This window comes from Silurus meridionalis, chromosome 27 (genome assembly GCF_014805685.1).
Source record: "Silurus meridionalis isolate SWU-2019-XX chromosome 27, ASM1480568v1, whole genome shotgun sequence".
Lineage (NCBI taxonomy): Eukaryota > Metazoa > Chordata > Actinopteri > Siluriformes > Siluridae > Silurus > Silurus meridionalis.
Genome location: NC_060910.1, coordinates 4,813,335 through 4,835,630, shown reverse-complemented (window position 1 = coordinate 4,835,630; position 22,296 = coordinate 4,813,335). Strand labels below are relative to the sequence as shown.

The 22,296-nt window shown below is 39.3% G+C and overlaps 1 protein-coding gene across 1 annotated transcript; it reads left to right on the top strand.

The window, feature by feature from the left end:
• Window positions 1-115: 115 nt before the first annotated feature.
• mapk1 (mitogen-activated protein kinase 1) lies at window positions 116-22,275 on the top strand. The gene is made up of 9 exons (XM_046841814.1): window positions 116-588; window positions 684-855; window positions 12,579-12,761; window positions 14,349-14,538; window positions 14,622-14,738; window positions 15,753-15,867; window positions 19,057-19,188; window positions 19,294-19,403; window positions 19,485-22,275. Exons 2-9 carry the CDS (start codon window positions 686-688, stop codon window positions 19,599-19,601), a joined length of 1,134 nt encoding a protein of 377 aa, XP_046697770.1. The 5' UTR covers window positions 116-588; window positions 684-685; the 3' UTR covers window positions 19,602-22,275.
• Window positions 22,276-22,296: the final 21 nt, after the last annotated feature.

Genomic DNA, 22,296 nt, shown 5'->3' with positions numbered 1-22,296 from the left:
CTGCAAATCTTTCAGCCAATGTTTTTCCTTTTCTGCACCACTCTATAGTCATGGCTGCGCAAATGGCAGCTCAGCACTATCTCAAATACTTCAATAAGGCTCCAGTAACCATGATTACTAATAATCGGTGGATGGAATGATGAATTACCTGAAGCTTTTGACCTGTTTGACTTCCTGACACATGATTGCATAATGTGGGAGGGGGGTTCGATTGTGATTCAGTCGACAGATCAGCAGCTGTAGTATCAGAAAATATAAATACCCCTTATCCATCTTTTTTCCCCTTTAAAATAAACTAGACATAGGATCTTTGTATGAGTTGATCGGGATCACGTGACCTCCCCCGTTATTTCCTGCCGCAGCGGTTTAGCTCCGTCTGCAGTCTCGAGCGCGTTCACTGCATGTCAGCTCACACACGCGCGCGCACAAACACTTACTCTCACACTTTTTCCTTCTTTACAGCCATTTTTCTTTCTGAACTCGCCGCAAGAGCAGCTCTTTCCTTCAACTCGGAATATATTCTGGGATAATTATAATTTTTTTTTTAGGGGGGACTCTGCTGCTCTGTTCACACCGGTGGGGCTTTCGGTGTGTGTCGTGGAATCTTTATTTATTTATTATAGTTATAACTATTTGTTATTGTTATAATGATTATTATTGTTGTCTTCCTCCTCCATTCCCAGCGATGTCGACAGCGGCTGCAGCGGCGGTGTGTGGCCCTCCTCCTGCTGCTGCCGGCGGCGGCGGCCCAACTCCCGTGTCCGGCGCCGAACTGGTCCGCGGGCAGGCCTTCGATGTCGGCCCGCGGTACACAAACCTGTCCTACATCGGCGAAGGAGCCTACGGGATGGTTTGGTAAGTCCCAGGCTGTATTTGGTTTTTTTATTTATGTTTTTCCTACCCTTTTTTGGAAATATTTCGCTTTCGGTTCTTCTAAAGCGTTCATTCAATCAGTGCAGCGTCAGGCTCCGAGTTCGGTGCAGTACGGACACTTCCATACTCCGCAGTACGCTCGCTGGAACACCGGCGTCTCAATCCTTTTTTTTCGTCGCTTACTATTTAGTGCGTAAGTACACGCGGTTTGGGACGCAGCCCTCGTTAGCCGTTAGATTAGCTCGGGTGGCTAATGTTCGCTGTATGTTTCAGGGGAATAATTTATGGCAAAATATTTAGTCTTCAGTCATTTTAATAATGTATACTAATATTTTTTTTTGGAAATCAAGTCTGTACAGGATGTGTAGCTTGTTTTTTTTAAGCTAGCTAGCTAACTTGTTGGATCACTTGTTGATATTCGGTTTCACTCGAGTTTTCTGAAACATGTTTAACTCAAAAGATAGGTTTGAGTTTTAAAACATGAATTTTTGTGATCTCTATATTTCGTTTTTGTAAATTGTATGACATTCAGATATTTCCCTGCAGGTTTTGAGCTCTTTCTGTCGGATTTTTCTGCATAAATGTAGGTTGATTGCAAGCAAGTGATTGCATTAAGGAAATTGCAATTATAGATCATTTTGTTTGGTGGTTTGGTGCAGTGCAGTGTTGCAAATCTAGAATGATGCATACGCAAAAAAATCTTGGTGATGTCACAAAATACATTTGCATATTCGTAGGCTCGTCAGACTCGTTTACTTGTCTGCTCGTGCTGTATGATTAAGGGAGATTTGAGAAAGAAATGTGTAATAGGAATAATAATGAAATATGTAAAGAAAATTTTCAGACATTTTCCTCCAATTGAGCTCTTTTTGTTTTTGTTTTTTTTGTTTTCTTGGATATAGAACATTCTGTGTAAATGTAGGTTGATTGTAAGCAACTGGTTGCAGGAGGATCTTTTTCAGTCATTACTAGTTTTGGTAGGTGGTTTGGTGCAGTTCAGTGTTGCAAAACTAGATGATGCTTATGCAAAATATTCGTCTGACATCACAAAAATTATTTGCATTGCTGGCTCATTTGCATTTAAACTTCTGTTGCATGAGGAAGGATGATTTTATGAAGGAATGTGCAATAGGAATCAAAATATAAAATGTAAACAAAATCATATGATTTTTTTTTTTTTTGTTTTAAAATAAATCTTTTTTTTTTTTGTCATGGCACCAGGAACTACACTGTGTGTGTCTATGCAATACTAGAATTTTTATTCAAGACTGTAGAAAAAATGTGTATTGGGGAAATGGGCACAGTTAAACACTATGGATTGAAAATTTGTACCGAAACCATTGAATGAATATTGGGATTGTTAATTATCAGTGATCATTGGACAGATTGGGGGAAAAAAAGTGATCATTAGTTCATTTTTGAGAATTTTTGCAAGAGCAAACAGTCTTTACACAGGTAGTGTGGTCAAGTGAACCCACCAATTTGTTTAACCAGCAACGGTGGTCTGAGCTGGAGAATCGTATTAAGTACAGAGCTTTTGCTAACAGCTGATGCTCAGTTTGCTGCTAAAGGAGGTTTAAAAGTTGGCAACGCTGTTACAGGCTGTTATCAACATTAAATTAGTAATATATTATTTCTGATCTGATTGCAGTATTTGAGAAAATTGTACATTACTCTGATAAATGTAGTTTGTTAATCTCAGTGTAGGTGTTCTGATGTGCGTCACATCATTTGCTTGGTTGTAAAAAGAGAGATGATTTTAGTCCAAATCATTTGGGCCAACAATGAAGAATGGATCAGAGAACAATCTTTCACTCACGATATGCAGCTTTGAAGTAAAACAGCATCGGGAACATGTTATGAAAATCCTTCATAACCTAGGCTTGGGTCTTCTTTTTTTACACAAAATATTTGCATACAACACACTTTGAATCGAAGGTGATGAATATAATTCTCCTGTGCACCAGATGTCAACCAGTGCTAAAATTCGGATATTTTAGAATTCAGTGTTTCGCCCCCATATGCTGCAAAAATAATAGTAATAATAATGTGAAATGGAAATAATACTGTATTGGTAACAAGAGATATTTTTGAGTTAAACAGGGTGAGCTTGGTGTTTGTTTAATACCTGGAGGTAGGGAGAGGTAAAATATGACCTCTTTGTGGTAAATATTATTAATTCCTTGCCCATGCGTTCACTGCTCGATGATTGGAGTGAAAAATGATACGTGACTGATGAATCATGCACAAAAAAAAAAAAGATTTCAGCCCGCCCCTAACCGAGTCGGAGCGCACATCCTGTCCGATCCCAGTCCGATGCCGTCCATCTGTTCCCAGTGAGAGGACATGCATTGAGTGTGATCTCATTATTGGCCCAAGCCTGCTTTAGCTTCTCACACAGAGTGGAATGAATGAGCTAGGCCTCCGGTTTACACCCTGTAAACTGCAGCAACAACAATAAAAAGCAAATCATTGTGCAAACTGAAAGCTGCAGTACATCACGCTGTATGGACATCTGAGTTGGGAGGAAGTAGGCTGCTATCTGGACTTGGCAAGTGGCATTTCACAGGGATAAAATGAATCCCAGTGCATATTCGATCAGCACAGGCATGGAACGAACTGTTGCATTGGGTTAGGAAGATGGGAAGGGTGGTCTGAAGGCCTGTGGCTTTAAAGATGGGAAATAGGATTAGGCTGTGTAGCCAGAAAACATGTCATAGCAGTGTTTCCTTTAGTTATAATTCAAATTCAAGTGTAGTTTAAGGATTTTATTTGAAGCAGATTTAAGTCTTAATTATGCAGTGTCACAGCTTGGGGTGTCCTCCTTCCCCTTGAGTCCTGCAATACCCCCGTTTGTCAAATCTTGGCAATCTGCTAAACTTTCCATTCCGCCTCCAGCACTGAATATGAAACCCTCATTTCTTGCAGCCTCACGATTCGATCTCCTGTATCAACCGAGAGCAGAAAATCACAGCGACTGAGCCTGTCAGCAGATCACACAGTGAATCAGTGATGGAATCCAGGGTTTGGTCAGGCGTCAAGGATGACTGACCTTGAAACTATTCTGAATGAGTAAACTATATGAGTAGATTCAGATCTGGTGGACTCGAGGATAGTATTTCTTTTGAGTTCTCAAATCTGATTTGTTAATTTTGTTTAATGTAATAGGAACTTCATGAAGTTTATATCAAGGCACTTGTTTTACTTCTACATTTCTATAGTAACTGCTCATTCACTCACATTCATTTACAGGGACTTCTAAACTGGACACTTTATCTAAAATAAATGTAAGAAATGTTGTATATTTACATATATCAATAACATGGTTACATTTTCTGTATGAAAAGATTTTGCCTTTTTGGAAGGAGTCTTGACGATCAGCTAGCTGTTACTGTCAGAGCTTTTCAACATAAGATTCTTCAGGACACTGACACTTTTTTCTTACTGAATTGCTGCACATGTATTGGTTGAAGAAAAGTGCTCTCTGCCCTCATGTGCTCTCAGGCACTTATTGACTGGTGTTGATGTGATTGACAGATTAGATGGTGTTCCATCCCTCACATTTGGAGATTAGGGACCATTTTGCTTTCTTGGATAGCTGCGACATTGTATGGAATTGAAGAGAGTAATGAATAAGAATTGGTAATACCAATTACACTGGTATAAAAGGAATAAAACACTTCGGGGCATGCTGCTGTAGGATGGTAATCAAGCCCCCGGGATGGGGAAAAATAAAGTACCCTGATCAAACCACTTTATTGGTAATTATTTTTCTATACCAGCACATCTATGAAGAGCCTGTGTTGTTTAATTGGGATCAGAAGATTGCTGGTTCACATCCCAGCAACATCTAATTCACCTCATTGGGTTTTCGAGCAACACTGAATTGCTTCCTCTGCTGTAAAATGCTTTCTAAAAGTTATCTAAATAAATAAATAAATAAAGGTTCAGGAAGACTCCAGTAGCGTTTCAAACAGTGCTCTGTTAAGAGTCGAATCAGTTTTCGGAGGTAAAATGAAAGTGGGGTGTGTGTGATGAGGAAATGTGTGATTGAGCAAGAGACAGGAAGAATGGAAACAGGAAAAAGAGTGAAAAAGAGAGAGAGGAGGGGAATAGTTTGAGTAAAAGAGTTAAAAGTGACTGGGTGAATTTGGCAGAGGAAAAAAAAATTGTGCTCAGAGGGAGGGCATTCCATTTTGTTGTTCATGATCACTGAAGCGGTGGTTCCTGTAAATGTGTGTGTGTTTGCCTGCTCCCAGCCATCCGCATGCCAGCACTCGTGTCCATTGTATTGGATTTGAACTCCGGGGGCCTTCTGTAGGTGATGTCACGTCTTGTTCCCTGTGCAGATTTGACTGTTGGGCGGAAACTTTATCTCCTGTAACAATCTCCATGCCTGTGCCAGAGCTCCTGTTTGCTTTAGAGAGGTGTTACACTGTAGCCTTCACTTCTGCCCTGCAGTTAAATCAGTCCTTAATCATCTCAAATAGTTCCTGATGCCTTGCTGCACTCCGTGTGTGTGTGTGTGTGTGTGTGTGTGTGTGTGTGTGTGTGTGTGTGTGTGTGTGTGTGTGTGTGAGTGAGATAAGCACACTTGTTCTGCTTTACACCCTCGCGAGGCCTGCCAGATGAACATGCTGTTTTTTTTTTTTTATTCTTTTCTGGAGCTTTTGAAAATCCTGCTTGTTTTGTAGAGCTACCAAAAAATACCAAAACTTTGGCAGCTGGTAGAAAGAAAATGATTTCAGAATGATTACTACATAAAGTGGTACAAGTTTTATTTATGGAAATAGTAAGAATGAGGAAATATATAAGGGAAAATATCTTGCTCGGGGCTCCTGTCCCGGTTTGACTAGCGCGGTCTGGGTTTTCGTATTAGACCAAGCTACTTGATTTTGACTTTGCAAATTTTACTTTTTCTCAAGAGATGAGTTTAGAAGATTTGTAGACTTTTTATATTGTAAGAAATAGCACATTACTTAGACTTTTTTTTTTTCTTTTCTAAAATGATAGATTACTGGCTGGATGCAGCTGATTTGATGTTCAAGAATTTGTATTTAAATTCGGAAAAACAATTGTTTAGGTTTTTTTTTTAACTTGGTGTGAATTTGTATGGAAACATATTATTGAGAGTAAAAATATCTAAAATGTCCCTAATGGCTCATTATTATCATTAGTAGTAGTAGTAGTAGTAGTAGTAGTAGTAGTAGTAGTAGTGCTACATATAATGGACAAACGTATGTGAACATCTCACATTGATTCGTATGAGCTGTTAAAATAACTCTTTTTGGGAAGGTGTTCCACTATATTTTGGAGTGTGCTTGTGGAGATTTGTGCTCATTCAAACATAAGTAAAGTCAGGTACTCATGTAGGTGAGGTGCAGAGTCCTGTGGTGCAGTCAGCGTTCAAATTCATTCCGAGGTGTTCAAAAGGGTTGAGGTCAGAGCTCCATAGCAGGCCACTCAAGGTCTTCCATGCCAAGCCATGTAAAGCATATCTCCATGGAGCTAGCTTTGTGCACAGGAACATTGACATGCAAGAACATGTTTAGGTCTCCTAGTTGAAAATTTCATGCCATTGCATGATGGTGTGCCACCAACCTTGTGGTAAGATTTTTGGGGAAGAATCAAAAAAATGACTGGAAATGTCAGGTTTTTGGTTCTTATAGTGTAATTGTCTCACTTTGTTTAAAAAATAAGGCTAATAAGGACAGAATTATGCAAAAGTAAGCACCATTTTTAAACCTGTTTCAGATCATTTAGTATAAAACCTAATTGTATCCACATTTTATAAACAGCCCCTTTCAGCTCTACTTTTACCCTCTGTGTAAGTCTTATCTGCATAAAAAATGCATTTGAACACATCATATGAAGGGAAAAAATGCAAATGAGAATAGAAAATTGTAACTCGTTCCAGTCTAAATCCAGTATTCTCTTGACTTCAGTTTGCTAAATATATATCAGGCTAATCAGACCTGTGTGCTTTTAGTTTCTTGCTCTTTCTCACTCTCTGGCTGTGTTTATGTCTGTGTTAGTGATTGAGATGCTTATCAGTGGCCGGTAGTAAAATGAGCTCTGTGTAGGCCTATTGTGTTCGTCAGAAAGCACTGAGACACCATTGAGATTATGTAGAGGTAAGAGTTTGTTTGTTTTTTGTTGATTGCTGAAAAAGACAGGTATTTCTCAAAGCCTGGGTGTCAGTGCTCATACTAATATTAGATGCTTTTTTTTTTTTTTTACACACTTTTAGAACGGTGAGCTTGACCTTTGCCTTCTCACCTCCGTAGCTTATCTTTCTGTGTACACACACATGCAGAGACACGCAGATCGCTCACTGCGACACACCCTTCATGCTTATTCCCTAGACACGTGGCTTCATCGTTCGAATGTTCAAGCTCGCACCTCTATACACTCACACTTACACACACATGCACACTGCACGTAGGGGGCTTGTTTGGCGGCTAATGCCAGGACTGCTATGGTGCCGGTCACCATGGTAACGTTCCTGCCAATGACGTCAGCATACCGCCATTCAATCTGGCTAGACGTACTGTGTCAGGATGAGGAGAACGAGTGATCGAGAGAGAGCGCTTGATTTTTCCGTGTGTATGTATGCGTCCATCTTCTTTAAACCGTTTTTTCTAACAAATGTCTTCCGTGAATTTTTTATTTTAATATTTTTTTAACGCAGAGCCACCGATCCACGCCGTTTCTTGTTTTTTTTTCTTTCATTTACATTTTTAACAGTAGTTTCTCATGTGTTTACCTTATGCCTAATTTGAATTCAAAGATCAATAAGTGAAACAAACGTGTTGCAAAAATGTCTAAGAAAAAAAAAAAGTTTAACGATTATTATTATTATTATTATTATTATTATTATTATTTTTATTAGCTGTAGTTTCTGTGCTGAACATAGGATTAACTGGGCCTGTGCTGTATTGATTTTCTCACTGTTCAGGAATCAAAAGACAGGAAAATGAGCATTTCCACCATTTAAAGACCATTTCAGGTTTAAGGAGAGTAGGGGAAAGGAGGGTGCAATAATAATAATAATTATAATGATAATAATGATAATCAGCTGTGTAGTCATGAACTGCTGGATGGCAGAGAAAGTAATAAAACTCAGCTGGATTTAAAAAAATGATGGACTGCAGCATTCCTACACAAATGTGTAACATTTGGCAGGTTTTGTAATACGATACAATATAATTGGCAGTGGATGTCAGGGTGGTATAATGTTTAGTAGGGTTGAGGTCAGAGATCTGTACCAGGACACTCGAGGTCTTCCATTCCAACCCATGTAAACCATAAATTCATGGCACTCGCTTTGTTTACTGTGGTAGGCCATGCTGGAACAGATTTGGATCTGCTAGTTCAAGTGAGGGGAAAAAAAAATCATGCTACTGCATCCAAAGACCACCAACTTTGATGTGAAAGTTTTGGGGAAGAACCCAAAAATGCCTGGGAAATGTCACCAAATACTTTGGTTCATATAGTGTGTGTGTGTGTGTGTGTGTGTGTCCCACCTTGTGGAAATAAAGACACTAAAAAGTATGGAAAAGAAATCTGTTTTTTGTAATGTGAATAAAATATATTTTTTGGGGCACAAAACTTAGTGCTTTCTTCATTCTGTCTCTCGCTCACTAGCTACTTGATTTATGCCAGGCTTTAAAACATATCTACACCATTACACTGTACCCATGAGAAACCAACACGATGTGTGAATTGCTGATTACTAGTGTGAATGCATGGTTATCGAGGTTGATTTGAAGACTCGACTCGTCTTTTTCCCCCCACACAATCTCACACACATCGTTGGTGATCTAGGCGTCACAGCTGCAATTTGCTCATCTGCTTGTTTACAGACTAGAAATTGCTGCCGTTTTATGCTCTTTTTCTATCCCAAATCCCTCGCCTTTGCCTAAACACACTTTTCACCCTTCTTTATTTATAAACCGGGGTGTAGTTGTCAGTGTTTTAACCCTCACTTCATAATTTCTTCCACCAAAGCGAGCTGTGTGTGTGGTTTTTTTTTTAATTAATTATATATATATATATATATATATATATATATATATAAAAATAAAAAACCCGCTACGCTTTGTTGCCGCCCTCCTTTCCGCGTTGCCATGGCAATATCTCGTTGCATAACTCTCTTCTCTGCAAAGTCTTGCCGGTCTGTCTCCTTGGAAACCATATCTCTCTTTCTCTCCCTCTCTTCATCTCGCTCTCTTCCATCCTGCTGCCTTTTCTTCCTCCCTTTATGCCTCCAATGTTTCTATTGCTTGCCATTACTACACTTTTCATTCGTGTGTGTGTGTGTGCGCACACGCATGGGTGTCGACTGCGGTGGTTTATATTCGCTAGGCTAATTGCTATCCCACCCCACTCAGCTGTCCACTTCCTGCAGTAACTCACTACATCAGCCTTCTGGTAGCTCGCAATTACAGCCTGTTCTAATGATGCAACATGCATGCCTTTTTTTTTTTTTTTTTTTTTTTTTTTGCTGCTCGATCCAAATTTGGTTAGGAACATTTGTCAGGCACATAGCAGCACATATATCTTCTTGTTTCTGGTCTGAAACGAACCATGAGAGTCCTCCTTCATGTTGCAACACAAGATGATCCTGGATGATCATAGCCTTATAAATCCTGATACGGCCTCCACGTATATGTTGCGTGTGCTGATGTTGCGCTATCCTGATCCGCTTTGTCTTTAATCTTCAAAAACGCATTTGGTAGCCAAAACACTGCAAGTGAATCTAAGTGGTTTTGTCGACAGTTACTGACCAATGATTTCTAGGTCTTTGGCACTTTCTTACTTGGAAGTTTAAGCCTTACTGATCTGAAGGTCGGGGGTTTAAGCCACAGAATTGTCAGAACTAACTCTTTTGGACCCTTAAACAAGGTCCTATGTGCTCCAGGGTCGCTGTATAATGGCTGACCATGCCCTCAGACCCCAGCTTCCTTAAATTGCTGTGATATGCAAAGAAAGAATTTCACTTTGCTGTAAAAAAAAGTACATGTGACCGTTATAAAGTACCTTCTTTTCTTTTTTTTTTTATATATTATGTAATAGCAGTAAGCCACTCACTTGAGGTACCAATGATTTCTGCTGCTTCCATCCAAACTTTGTGTTTCCTCCCGATGTCACTAAATTAACAATTTGGTGTTTTGTTTTTATGGTTTTCGGAGCAAGGAATGTGCACACCTGACCGGTCATGCCTATAAGTGCTTGTTTACCATTATAGATTTACTGTAGCTCCCTTTTGCTGTTATAATAACCTCCACTCCTCTGGGAAAGCTTTCCATTGGATTGGGTGTGGCTGTGGGGATTTTTGCTCATTCTGCCACAAGAACATCAGGATTAGGTTATTTAGAAAACTGTTTTGAAGACCTAAATGTGTTCAAGGGGAATTGAGGTCATGGCTTTATGCACTACACTCAAGATCTTCTACTTAAACCCGAACACACCGTGTCTTTATGGAGACTTCAGGTGCATCACAATGCTGGAACCTACAACCACAATTTTGAAAAAGTTTGGACGAATTGTAAAATGTAAATAAAAAGAAGAATGCAATGATTTGCTGAAAAAGCTGTGACGGGGCGAAAAAAGTTGTAAAATAGTTATAAAATTTGCATTTTGTTTTTATTTACATTGTTCCAACTTTTTTTGGATTTGGTGTTGTATTTGGGTCTCTCAATTCCAGTGGTGGAAAATTTTAATGTTTCAGTGTACAAAGATATTTTAGACCATTTGTTTTAGACCATTTACCCCAACAGTTGGGTGTGTATAATCAGATATTTACATAGTTTCTCAGAAAAGCTATTCACTAAAGGAGAAAGGATGCATGTACTTCTGGGAGCAGTGACGTTTGCTTAAATCCTAGGTAAATTTTTGCTTGTGTTTCCACATCCTTAAATCTTGTGAGCCAGTAGAACGGATGTAGGTGGGTCCCTTTGTTTGACTTCCTCTTCTCTTCCACTGTCGAGGTTTTTTCTCCTCTTCTGCTTACTAGTGATAGTGTTAGCACCCCATTCCTTTTCAATTTACTTCCTTTGAAACAATTAAAGCCTACCTCAACCATGATTGGTTAGTGTCTCTTTGATTGACTGGGGAATGGGAGTAATGCTTACCTCCAATAGAGCATGCCCAATTTTTCTCCATAGTCTCCCAGTCACAGATGGCCATGTTCTCATTGGGATATATACTCTCTCGAATACAGGGCTGACACTTCTGCTACTCCATTTGGGAGCCTAGGCTGTGTAGTTAATGGAAGCATCATTGTGCACATCACGGTTCATCTGAGATGACTAGTGTCATCATGGTATTGGTGATATCATTTATATTTAAATGTTGACAGCCTAATGCACTTTGTTAGAGGGACTAAAGGAGGGGTAGGTTTCGGGATTTGTGTCGTTATTCACATAATATTTTTGTCTGGAGGTTGATCAAACAAGCCTTAGACTGTTTCTTGTACAATCCATTTGTGCAACGATGGATTACACAAACGGCTTTGCATCAGGCTTTTTTTCTTCCTGTGTCCGGACTGAATGCATTTTTGAGCGTTTTGAAATAAACACTGAGGAAACGGGGAGGACGGTTACCTCTGAGTGAGAGAAATGCAATGAGGTTTTGAAAGAGGAGACTGATCTGAAGGTCAGCTATAATGGGCGAGTGTGTGTGTGTGTGTGTGTGTGTGTGTGTGTGTGTGTGTGTGTGTGTGTGTGTGTGTGTGTGTGTGTGCGCGCGCATCGTGCCTCTGTTCTAGCGTACCGTCAATTTCAAAGAGTCACTATGGCAACACACTTCCAAGCTTTTACACTGCACTGAAGGCATTCTTGTACTTAAATTTAACGAATCCACTGACCTTCTGTTCAGTTTTTCCCAGTGTATCAGACAGTACATTGTCATCGTCTTCCCTTTCTGTGTCCTCCGAGTTCTGCTGCTGTTGCAAGTTCGTAAGAGTAGATGCCTACGATCCCACAGAATACCACAAATGTCTCACCCAGCACAGAATCATCAAGAAGTCTTGGGCTAATAGACTAATCTGGTTCAATTTGGTCTAAAAACGTTTCCCATCCACACTATCCTTTTCAATCGTTTCCCACAAGTGGCTCGTCTACAGTGAAACGTCTGAAAACACTTGCGTGTTAAACCGATCCACCCTGCGTTTATTTACTTTCCGAATCTTTGAAACTTTGCGGCAAATGCATCGTTTTCGAACGGCTACATTTTTGGATTTATTCACTTTGGAGAGCATTTTTCAAAAAGCTACATTTTTATCGATTAAAAATGAAGGGTCGGTGTGGAAGAAAGGCCATAACGCAGAGGAAAAGTGCGCCTTTTTAAACGCAAACCTATTAATGTGGACATGGCCCTGGTCTGTCTTTCAATAACTTTGGCCAACTTATTGACCACAACATTCAATACAGCTGATCTTCATGTGACAACTTATAGATGTCTTGAATACTTTCACATGTTGATTTTATGTCTTTCTTTTGAAAATGTCAGTGTTATTCAACAGTTGCATAAGGAAACTGCTTTCTGTCCAACTCTTTTCTGAGAGGAATACATTAAAAATAAAGGTTAAATGTTTTTTTTTTAATGATCATGTCCTCTGGTTTAATTGTATGATTGAATAGTGGCCATGTTTATGAAACTTTTTTTTTGTTTGTTTTTTTATTTCTCGTTTTTCCCTGCAGTTCGGCATACGATCGTGAAAATAAAGTACGTGTTGCCATAAAGAAGATCAGCCCATTCGAGCACCAGACGTACTGCCAGCGCACTCTCCGCGAGATAAAGATTCTGCTGCGCTTCAAACATGAGAACATCATCGGCATCAACGACATCATCCGTTCACCCTCCATCGACCAGATGAAAGACGTGTATCCTTTCCAGGCCACTCGGACTTGTAATGATGTTCATAAAAACACCTTTAATTCAGAACAAACACACGTATCGTTAGCATCACAATACTTCTGGTATCAAGGACATACACACCAGTTAATAATCCTCTGAAAACTTCAGCTCAAGGTCAACGTAATCGTATAGACGGATCGTACGGGCTGACCTTCTAAAGGAACCTGTTTCTGACTCCCTAATCAGATTTCTCTCCATCAATAAAACGCTGTTCAGTCAGACAGTCCCACTGGTTTCATTTAATGTCTGAAAGCTTAGGGTTCAACTGCCAAGTCGGACGTTCGGGCGCCGAAGCTCCGTTTTTTTTCTTTCCTTTACGCAACGTAGTAGATGAGTAGGCAGCAGGCCCCGTAGTAAAGAGTTAATTTTGGCGCAGAAATCAATAGTCAGTAGGCGTTCGGTGGCTCACTGGCAGCACAAACGTTCCTGTAGAAAAGGATGAGCCTCTGCTATTCTGTACACTCAGTCCCTTTCGTGCATCATGCTCAGGAAGAAGCGGCTTCAGACAGCAATAAGAGATCCTCCCCCTCTTCAGCGGAGGGGTTTTTGGCTGGATGCTTATATTCAGTGTGTGGGATGGCAGCTGAAATGGCACGGGTTGTTGGAAGCTCTGCCTTGAAATGTGCTTTGTGAGATTTTTCTTTTTCTTTTTTTTGAAGGCTTGTCATTTTCTGTCCTGAAAAGTAGATAAAAGAAGCTTGTGTTTGTGGGTTGTGTACTTTAATCGAATCTAGGTTACATCTTGATCAATGCTGTTCTGAGCTAGAAAAGAAACGTTTCGCTTTGCGTTGGTGACGAGTTGTTGAGGAGTTTGCGAAAGTCAGCAGGAAGTTGGGTTCCTGTTCTGGTTGTTGAACCTACTTGTCCACTGGGCTGCAAAACATTTTAATGATTAATAGCTTGGACATGTTTTTTTTTCCTCCTCCCTCACCTCAAATTGACAGACACTTTTTTTCAAAACATCTGACAGTTGTATCAAGATAAAATCGAGGCGTAGACCTTGAATGATTTAGGCCTTTTTTTTTTTAGGCGTTTCCTAAATGGAAAATATTACATTGTACATAAAATCTTGCTTGAATTTACATTGAAAATGACTATATAAGGATATCATAAAAGGCTTGGCCTCATAAAGGGGCATTTTAGACAAATAACATGTTTTTTTGTTTTTGTTTGGGGTTGTTTGGCATGAGGAGATTTACTCTGGATATGTACAGGATGTTTATGCGTTGTTCTGTGCAAGCACTCATACCACAAAGATGCACTCATTAATAACCCTGCGTCTGTGTATTTTAAAGCATTGGGCTCAAACTGAGTAACATGCAATAACATGGTACCCGACACATTGCTAAACTACAGAAAACCCCCACGTAGTGTAAGATGTTTCTGAAACTTTGGAGGGAAAAAATCCCAACCCAAACACACTCCTCACCACCCAGCAGTGCAAATATTGGATAGATTTCCTGAAACAAACAGCATTCACGTTTGTCCAAACATACAGACTAGAAGCTTCTTTAAACTGTATACAGCACATCCTTGACTTGAGCAATCTCCAGCTACATCGTGCAGGACCTGATGGAGACCGATCTGTACAAGCTGCTGAAGACGCAGCACCTCAGCAACGATCACATCTGCTACTTCCTGTACCAGATCCTTCGTGGCCTGAAGTATATCCACTCAGCCAACGTACTCCACAGAGACCTGAAGCCCTCCAACCTGCTGCTCAACACCACCTGCGATCTCAAGGTGCACCTTAATAAAATCGTATTCAAAGATTGTGTTCCCCCCCCTCATCTGTGAATGTTTATTAATTCACCATGTGTTTTCAGATTTGTGATTTTGGGCTCGCACGTGTAGCCGACCCGGACCACGATCATACTGGGTTCCTCACAGAGTATGTAGCCACGCGCTGGTACCGTGCCCCGGAGATCATGCTCAACTCGAAGGCAAGATGCTTTAATAAGGATGATCGTGTTATATTCGATGACTGATCAACAATTTTAAACCAAATTGATATGATTCCTGCAGTTAATGTTAATTATTTGAATTAGGGTTTTTGAACCTGCAAATGTGTTTTTCTTCCTGAATACATGGCATGTGAATTATATTTGTGAAAGACATGTTGTATAAAAAGTTACTGCATCAGATATGCCTTAACATTCAGTTTTTATGGTAAGTCAGTCGACTTTTTAAATTACTGAGCTAGTAATAAGTGAGTAATAAAACACGACAGGGGTGCTGCAACAGAAAAATTATTAACAGGATCTTATCATGTCTCAAAATTTTTAACCTGTTTCTCCACGTTATCACTTATCTTACAGCAGCTACAAAAGGTTATGTCCTCTTTTAGATTATAAGAGTAGCAGCATTTTATGTAAAAAAAAACAAACCAAAAAAAAACAGAACACTTTTTTTGTATCTGGCAACTCGGTTAATGCTTTACCCTTCTAATACACGTTTTCGATGTAATAGCTGTTACTATGGAAACACTGACATAATTGTAGTACAGAACACGCAAATGAATATACACGCTATATAGACAAGCGCTTGAGGACACCTGCTCATAAAATTAGTTTGTACTTTTTAAACGTCCCGTTTTACGTTCAGTCGCTATTTGGTATTATAATAACCATCTTCTGGGAAGATGTTCCACTAGATTTGTGCTCATTCAGACACAAGGGTGTTATTAGGTGGGTGAGGAGGCCTGGGGTGCAGTCAGCATTCACATTCATCCCAAAGGTGTTTAGTAGGGTTGAGTTCAGAGCTCTATAGCAGGAGATCTTCCACTCTAACCCATGTGAAGTATATCTTCATAGAGCTGGTTTTGTGCACAGGGGCATCGTCATGGTGGAACATGTTTGCTTCTGGTAGTTCAAGTGTAGGGGAAATTTATTTTTATATATATACTTATCTAAAACTTAAAATACTGACTGTTTTTGAATTGATTGTTTGACTTGCAGGGTTATACCAAGTCTATTGATATCTGGTCAGTGGGATGCATTCTGGCTGAAATGCTCTCGAACAGACCCATATTTCCTGGCAAGCACTACCTGGACCAGCTCAATCACATTTTAGGTATGTATTGCTTTTTTCTTTTATACTTGATAAATACTTATCACTAGAAAACATTTAAGATCAAAGACTTTCTGTAAACCTGTACAATAAAAAGGTTTAGATTATACACACTGATTAATCCTGTGCTTGTGAGCTGAATTAACTGTTTCCATCAACAAATTCTCAGGCCTCATAAATTCAGGTCTCTATTTTTCCTCCACTGCAGACACACTGATTGACAAGATCGCAGGATTTATGTGGGTGTCTACGTAGTTTTAATTCTGATTCATACCGAAATCATATTGTGGTTAGACTTTTACATACACACGCACACATACCGTATAAGACGTGCATCTTGAGTTCAGAGACGAGACGTGCGTCTTGAAAGCTGTACATTAGGCCCGTTTGGCGATAAATAAATTATAGAGGAAAAAGCAAAGCTACAACTCTGCCTATATTCACTGTATATGTTTTGTGGTTAAATCTGCACACTAATTGCCAAATCAGCATTTGATGGTTATCAGGTAAAAACAGCTGAATAGACTGTTCCTGAAAAGATACTGGAGTCCTATCGGGTAGCTCTCAATCACACTTTTCGCTGATATACATTCTGGTGATTGACAAGTTCATCAGCTTCCTGTGGAGTTTTCAGTCTGAGATTTCTATCTTTGTGCTCTGACTTGAGAAATGTTACCTTCCATATGCTGAAATCATTAATTTATAAGTAGGATCTGATTATTACCAGCGGTTAAAGCTTTAGTTTTGATTCATTCTTTTCTGTTGCTTGCTCTGAGTACATTTTCACTGTGCTAAGCTGCCTTTTTCTTTAGTTTTTGTTTATTTATAAATTGTCCATTTGCTTTTCTTTGTGTTTATAAAACGAATACAGCAATTAAAACGAGCCGGATGAGCGAATTATCAACCATTCAACTCAATATTAAGTGGGTTGAGGTTTTTAAGCCCCAATATCACCAAGCTGCCACTCTTTGGCCCTTGAGCGAGGCCTTTAAACCTCTGTGCTCCAGGGGCATTGTATCATGACTGACCATGTGCTCTGACCCTAGCTTCCTCACATCACTGGGATATGTGAAGAAAGAATTTCACTGTACTGAAAAGGAAAGTGAGGAAAGGTTGGATTTTGCATATATGCATTTATCAGTGCATCACTTTTTATGTACGATTAAATGTAAACATTCTCTATGGACAGCATTTGCATTTAGAATTCACCAGTGTGTGCATGCATCATGTCATCTATGATGTATAGGAGAAGCAGTGTGCTCATTTCTCAGTGAAAGTGTGTATCCCTGTAGATATCCACTGAACAATGGCCTGATCTGTACAATAGAAAATTCCATTCTCACGTTCATACTAAACTTCCTTTTAATGCACACGGTGACTCTCCAGGAAACATGTGTAAGAATAATGAATCTAAATCATCCTACACGGTCACACCCATATAAGGACAGGTTCCATTTTTAGCCTGGTTGCTTCCCCAAGTCTTCAATGTAAAGGAACTCTGGATGTCTAGATTTGTAATGAGTGGAAATCTGTTGTCAAATGTCTTTTATTAAGTGTGATCTACACTGTATAGAATAAAGTATTTCGACAACTGACTTTTCAAGCCATGTGTGGTTCTTCAACAAACAACACAGTTGGAGGCATACAATTGGATAGGATGTCTGAGGGTGGGGTAATATTGAATTTTCCATTCACTTGAACTTGGATATCCAAGCATGGCAATGCACCTGTGCACAAAGCAAACTTCATGAAGATATAGTTTAGATATGGAAGATCTCCTGATATCGAGCTTTGAGCTCAACCCTATTAAAACTGCACCCCAGGTTGCCTCATCTCACCTACATCAATACCTGACTTTGGCTTTTATTGGAACATCTGCCCAGAAGAATGGAGGTTATTATAACAGCACATGGGGACTAAATGTGGAATGTGATGTTGTTGAGAAAAGCACATACCAATCTTCTGGTTAGGTGGACGTTTGTCCATATAGTAAAAACAGAGTTGCATGGAATAGAATTGAAACCCAGGAAGAACATGCTGTTCGCCATACTGACAGTAACTCGAGGTCAGGATTGAATCATGGACATGTGTATGGTATTGTGCATTTGCTGTTCAGTACCATTTCTTTTACAAGTACAGCCTCGATTTTTGTAACCGTTTCTTCAGTCTGGTTAATTATAGTGTGTGTTTGCGCTCCCTCTCGCCACCCGCATACACTCAACTATAGGGTGAGAAATTTACTCCTGTACTTCAGTTTGAGCTACTTTATTTACTGAAAATATATATATGTGTGAGAGAGAGAGAGAGAGAATAGTAGCTGTTAATATGTATGCAAGATGGCGGCCGCTTACATTCGAAGCCATTCAAAAGCTGTCAGACATGTTTGATCCTTGTGGCGCAATACAAGTGTAAGGGTTGAAGCAGTATAGCAGCATGTGACTATTTCCTTAGAAAGAAAAACTGTTGTGTCACAAATCAGGTACTACTATACTGCTCTGGATCATTATTGAATATTAACACCAACCACCAGCAGATCGTGAATACCATCGTTGCAGGTGGCAAAAAGAAATATAGAGAGAAAAAGAGCCCTTCCGTGTGTTCAACATAATGGACAGCCATGTTTTGGCTCCGGCATGCCATCTACAGGACAGCTGCACATAAGCTACACAGACATTGGTTATGTGTTGAGTAAGAACATCAAGCATAATTCAATGTGTTCTTTCAGGAAACTTGTTTCAGATCAAGATTCCAGCACAGATTTCCCTCTCAGAGTTTGGGAACATGGCATACTCTAAACAGCCTCCGCAGATAATAAGGAGCACGTACACATATGTGCCTCAACCCATCATGAGAAGAAAGCACATTTATTGTATGGAAATGGTATCTATTTTGAGACTTCCTCAAAGTGCTTTAGCAGTTAGGCAACAGTGTTTCTCCAAATTGTGTATTGCATTTGTTTTACGTTTCCCGAGCCGCTGATCAGAGGAAGCAATAACGACACAGTTCAGGCTGGCCTCCCTCTTCTCATCACTTCTTACTCCTAGTTCTCTTCCCCTTTTTGTCTCCACCCAAGTAGCTGTCTTAGGCCATGTCTACATTCACACTTTTTTTTTCACATTCACACATCAACGAAAGCTTTTTGAAAACTTCAACTGTTTGTTTTCTCTTGCCCTCTCTCTCTCTCGCTCTCAGGTGTTCTTGGTTCCCCCACACAAGAAGACCTGAACTGCATCATCAACATAAAGGCCAGAAACTACCTGCTTTCTCTGCCTGGGCGTGCCAAAGTGCCCTGGGTCCGCCTCTACCCAAACGCCGACCCGAAAGGTCAGAGTTCATCTCAAGTTCTTAAATAATGTTGTTAAATAACTGAAATCAGGGATAAGATCATGATTCGGGATTTACAACTCTTCGCTATTTTGTCTCGTCTAGCATTGGATCTGTTGGATAAGATGCTGACATTTAACCCCCATAAGAGGATTGAGGTGGAGCAGGCCCTGGCACACCCCTATCTGGAGCAGTACTACGATCCCACTGATGAGGTAAGGAAGCTCTCGAATCCACCAATAAGGGTTCAAATCGCCCAAGTTGGAATTTCTAAACTTTGGTTTCATTTCCACCAGCCTGTCGCCGAGGCGCCGTTCAAATTCGACATGGAGCTCGACGACTTGCCCAAAGAGACCCTCAAGGCGCTCATCTTCGAAGAAACTGCACGCTTCCAGCCAGGCTACAGACCATAACATAGCCGACTATATGTGCTCCATCTCAAAGTTTCACTCTTCGCATAATATTATTTTTATTTTTTCATTTTTTTTATTTTTATTTTTTTTATTATTACTTTGACTTTTTTTTTCTCTCTTTTTTGTTTTTTGTTTTGTTTTTTTTCCCCCTAGATCAGAATTATTCTGGATTAGTTTTTTTCCTCTTCTCCTCTATTTTCATCTTCTTCTTTTTTCCATGATTGATTTGAGTTCAAACCTATAAAGGTGTGTGTAAAAAAAAAAAAAAAAAAAAAAAAAAAGTACGAGTGTGTGTGACATTGAAATACGGAGTGCAGGCTGACCAGAATATCGTAGAGGGTTTGCTTCTACGGATGAAACTCTTTTAATGCTTCAGTTAAAAGCCTGTGATCGTAACTGCTGTGCTTAATTATACAATTCTGTTTTTTTTTTTTTTTTTTTTTTTTTTAAGAGAAAAAGAGCTTCTCGTCAGTCTCACTCCTGCTTTCCTGTAAAGCATCCGTAAAGCCATTTTTGATTCGAGGCCAAATTTGGAAGGGGGGGGAAACACAGCTCAGTTTGCCAAGGTGCCATACGTTTAAGGCTTTTAATTAACTAACATGCCACGTTCCCCTTCGATAACAGGACACTATACCAAGTTTGGGGGTCTTTTTTTAATGAACTATTGTATTACTGATTTAATATAGCGTAGATGTTTTCTAAAGATTGGTTGCTGTTTGAAAACATTTCAAAAGAGCTCAAGCACCAAAGAAGAACAGGTTATTTGGGTCTCTTCGGTGGGGTTATACATGCTTTTTTTTTGGTCCATATCGTTAAAATCGGTGTAAAAGATGAGCTCCGGATCATGTCGAAGCACATACAGGGCTATCAGGGATAAAGGAGAAGGAGAAAGGGATAGAGGGAGGGAGGTAAAGAGGAAAGTGTCAAATGTTCACAAGGGGTAATTTGTGGCAACACTTAAACGTGTTGCCACGTTTAAGTAAAAAACACATGCAAAGACTAAAAAAGTGAGTAAAACATGAGCTAAAAAGTACAGTGCCTCGTCGTCTTTTTTTTTTTTTTTTTTTTTTTTTTTGCTTTTCCTTTTCCGGTGTGTGTGTGTGTCTCTCTCTTCTTTCTCTTTGTCTCTCTTGCCTTCTCTCAATAAGACTGTGTCCTTGCATGACTGTTAAAAAAAAAAAAAAAAAAGGTAGAAAAAAAAGAAAAGAAGGGGGGGGGGGATAAAAGCTTTCTATACAAAGAACATGGAGGTGCCACACTTCTGGGGATTCCACATCGGGACTCTCAGGTCTTTTTTTTTTTTTTTTCTTTTCCTTCAGTGGTTGTTCTTATAGTCCCTCTTTCTTGTTAATTGCTGTTTTGTTTTATTTTTTTGTTTTTTTGTTTTAACTCCCTTCTACTTTTTCGACCTTATAGACCATTTCGGAGAATAGACTTTTCAGAAACTCAGTCAGGTTAGTCAACACCGATAGGGTGAAGTTTGTTGGTGTTTAGCCGTGAAGATGTTCACTACACAGGAAAACCTCACGCTTTACTCAGCGCCAATCAAAGCCACGCTTTCTCGCTTTTAATCCTGTAAAAAAAAAAAAAATAGGCGGCTTCGAGCGCAGATCTGACAGCGTGTACCTTGAAGAGCGAACTAGCACTTACTGAAAAAAATATATCTAATATAAAAAAGTAAAATTCAGACTGCTCTATGGTTCACTGCTGTTGCCTATAACTTTATATCCAGCATGGTGCCATCTAGTGGCTTGACCCAGTGTCAGGTGCTACAGAGGACATTGTTCAGTTACTAGAGCAGAGATAACGGGCTGATTTTTTTGTTTTGTTTTGTTTTGTTTTGTTTTTCCTCCTCTGAAAAGGACTGCAAAACCCTGTAAGATAGCTTCAGCCAAGTCCATGTGCAGCCTGTCTGTTCTGTGTGCCTTTACTTATAACGAATAACGGTTTATTATCGTGCAGCTTCGTTTCGTCGGGGATCGGTTGTGATTTTTTGCGGTATATTCTTAAATACATATAATAATAAAAAATAAATAAAATGTAAAAAAAAAAAGGAAAGAAAATCAACCAAAAAAAACTCAATGAATCTGATTTCATTTTAAGTCTATAGCTTTTGTGACTTTTGTGATTTGAATTTGGGAAGGTATTAATGAATTAAGTAACGAATTAAAAACTTTTATTTCTGTTTTGAGTTGATTCACCACTCTTTTTTTTTTTTTTTTTTTTGTTATAGGGGCTTCTTGATATTTTTTGGATGTTTTGTGCAAATATTTTTTTCCCTTTTCCTTCTTTTTTTTTTTTTTTTAATTGTAAACTGAATGTTTCTAGTGGTTATTAATCTCGTTACAGAGTTGTATCTATGTATAAACTCTTCTGTAAGTAATGTTCTAAACAGTTGTGGATTTCACTTACAGGTTGAAGGTTTTCCCTGCCTCTCCCTTGACTCTCACCTTCACTGGGGGGTGTTGATGTAATCATTCGGGGGAAGCATTCTAATTGAATATTAAAATCTATTAAAATGTGTTGCACCTTGAAGAAAAACAAAAAGGAATTACAGATTACAGGTTTGTCTTTGCTGCTGACAAACTATTTTTTAAATTACTACTATTATTGGGTAATTTAGCATCTGCCAAGTCATGTAACCTGAACATACCAGAATAAACACTGTATCCTATTTCTTCTTGTTGGTGGTAAT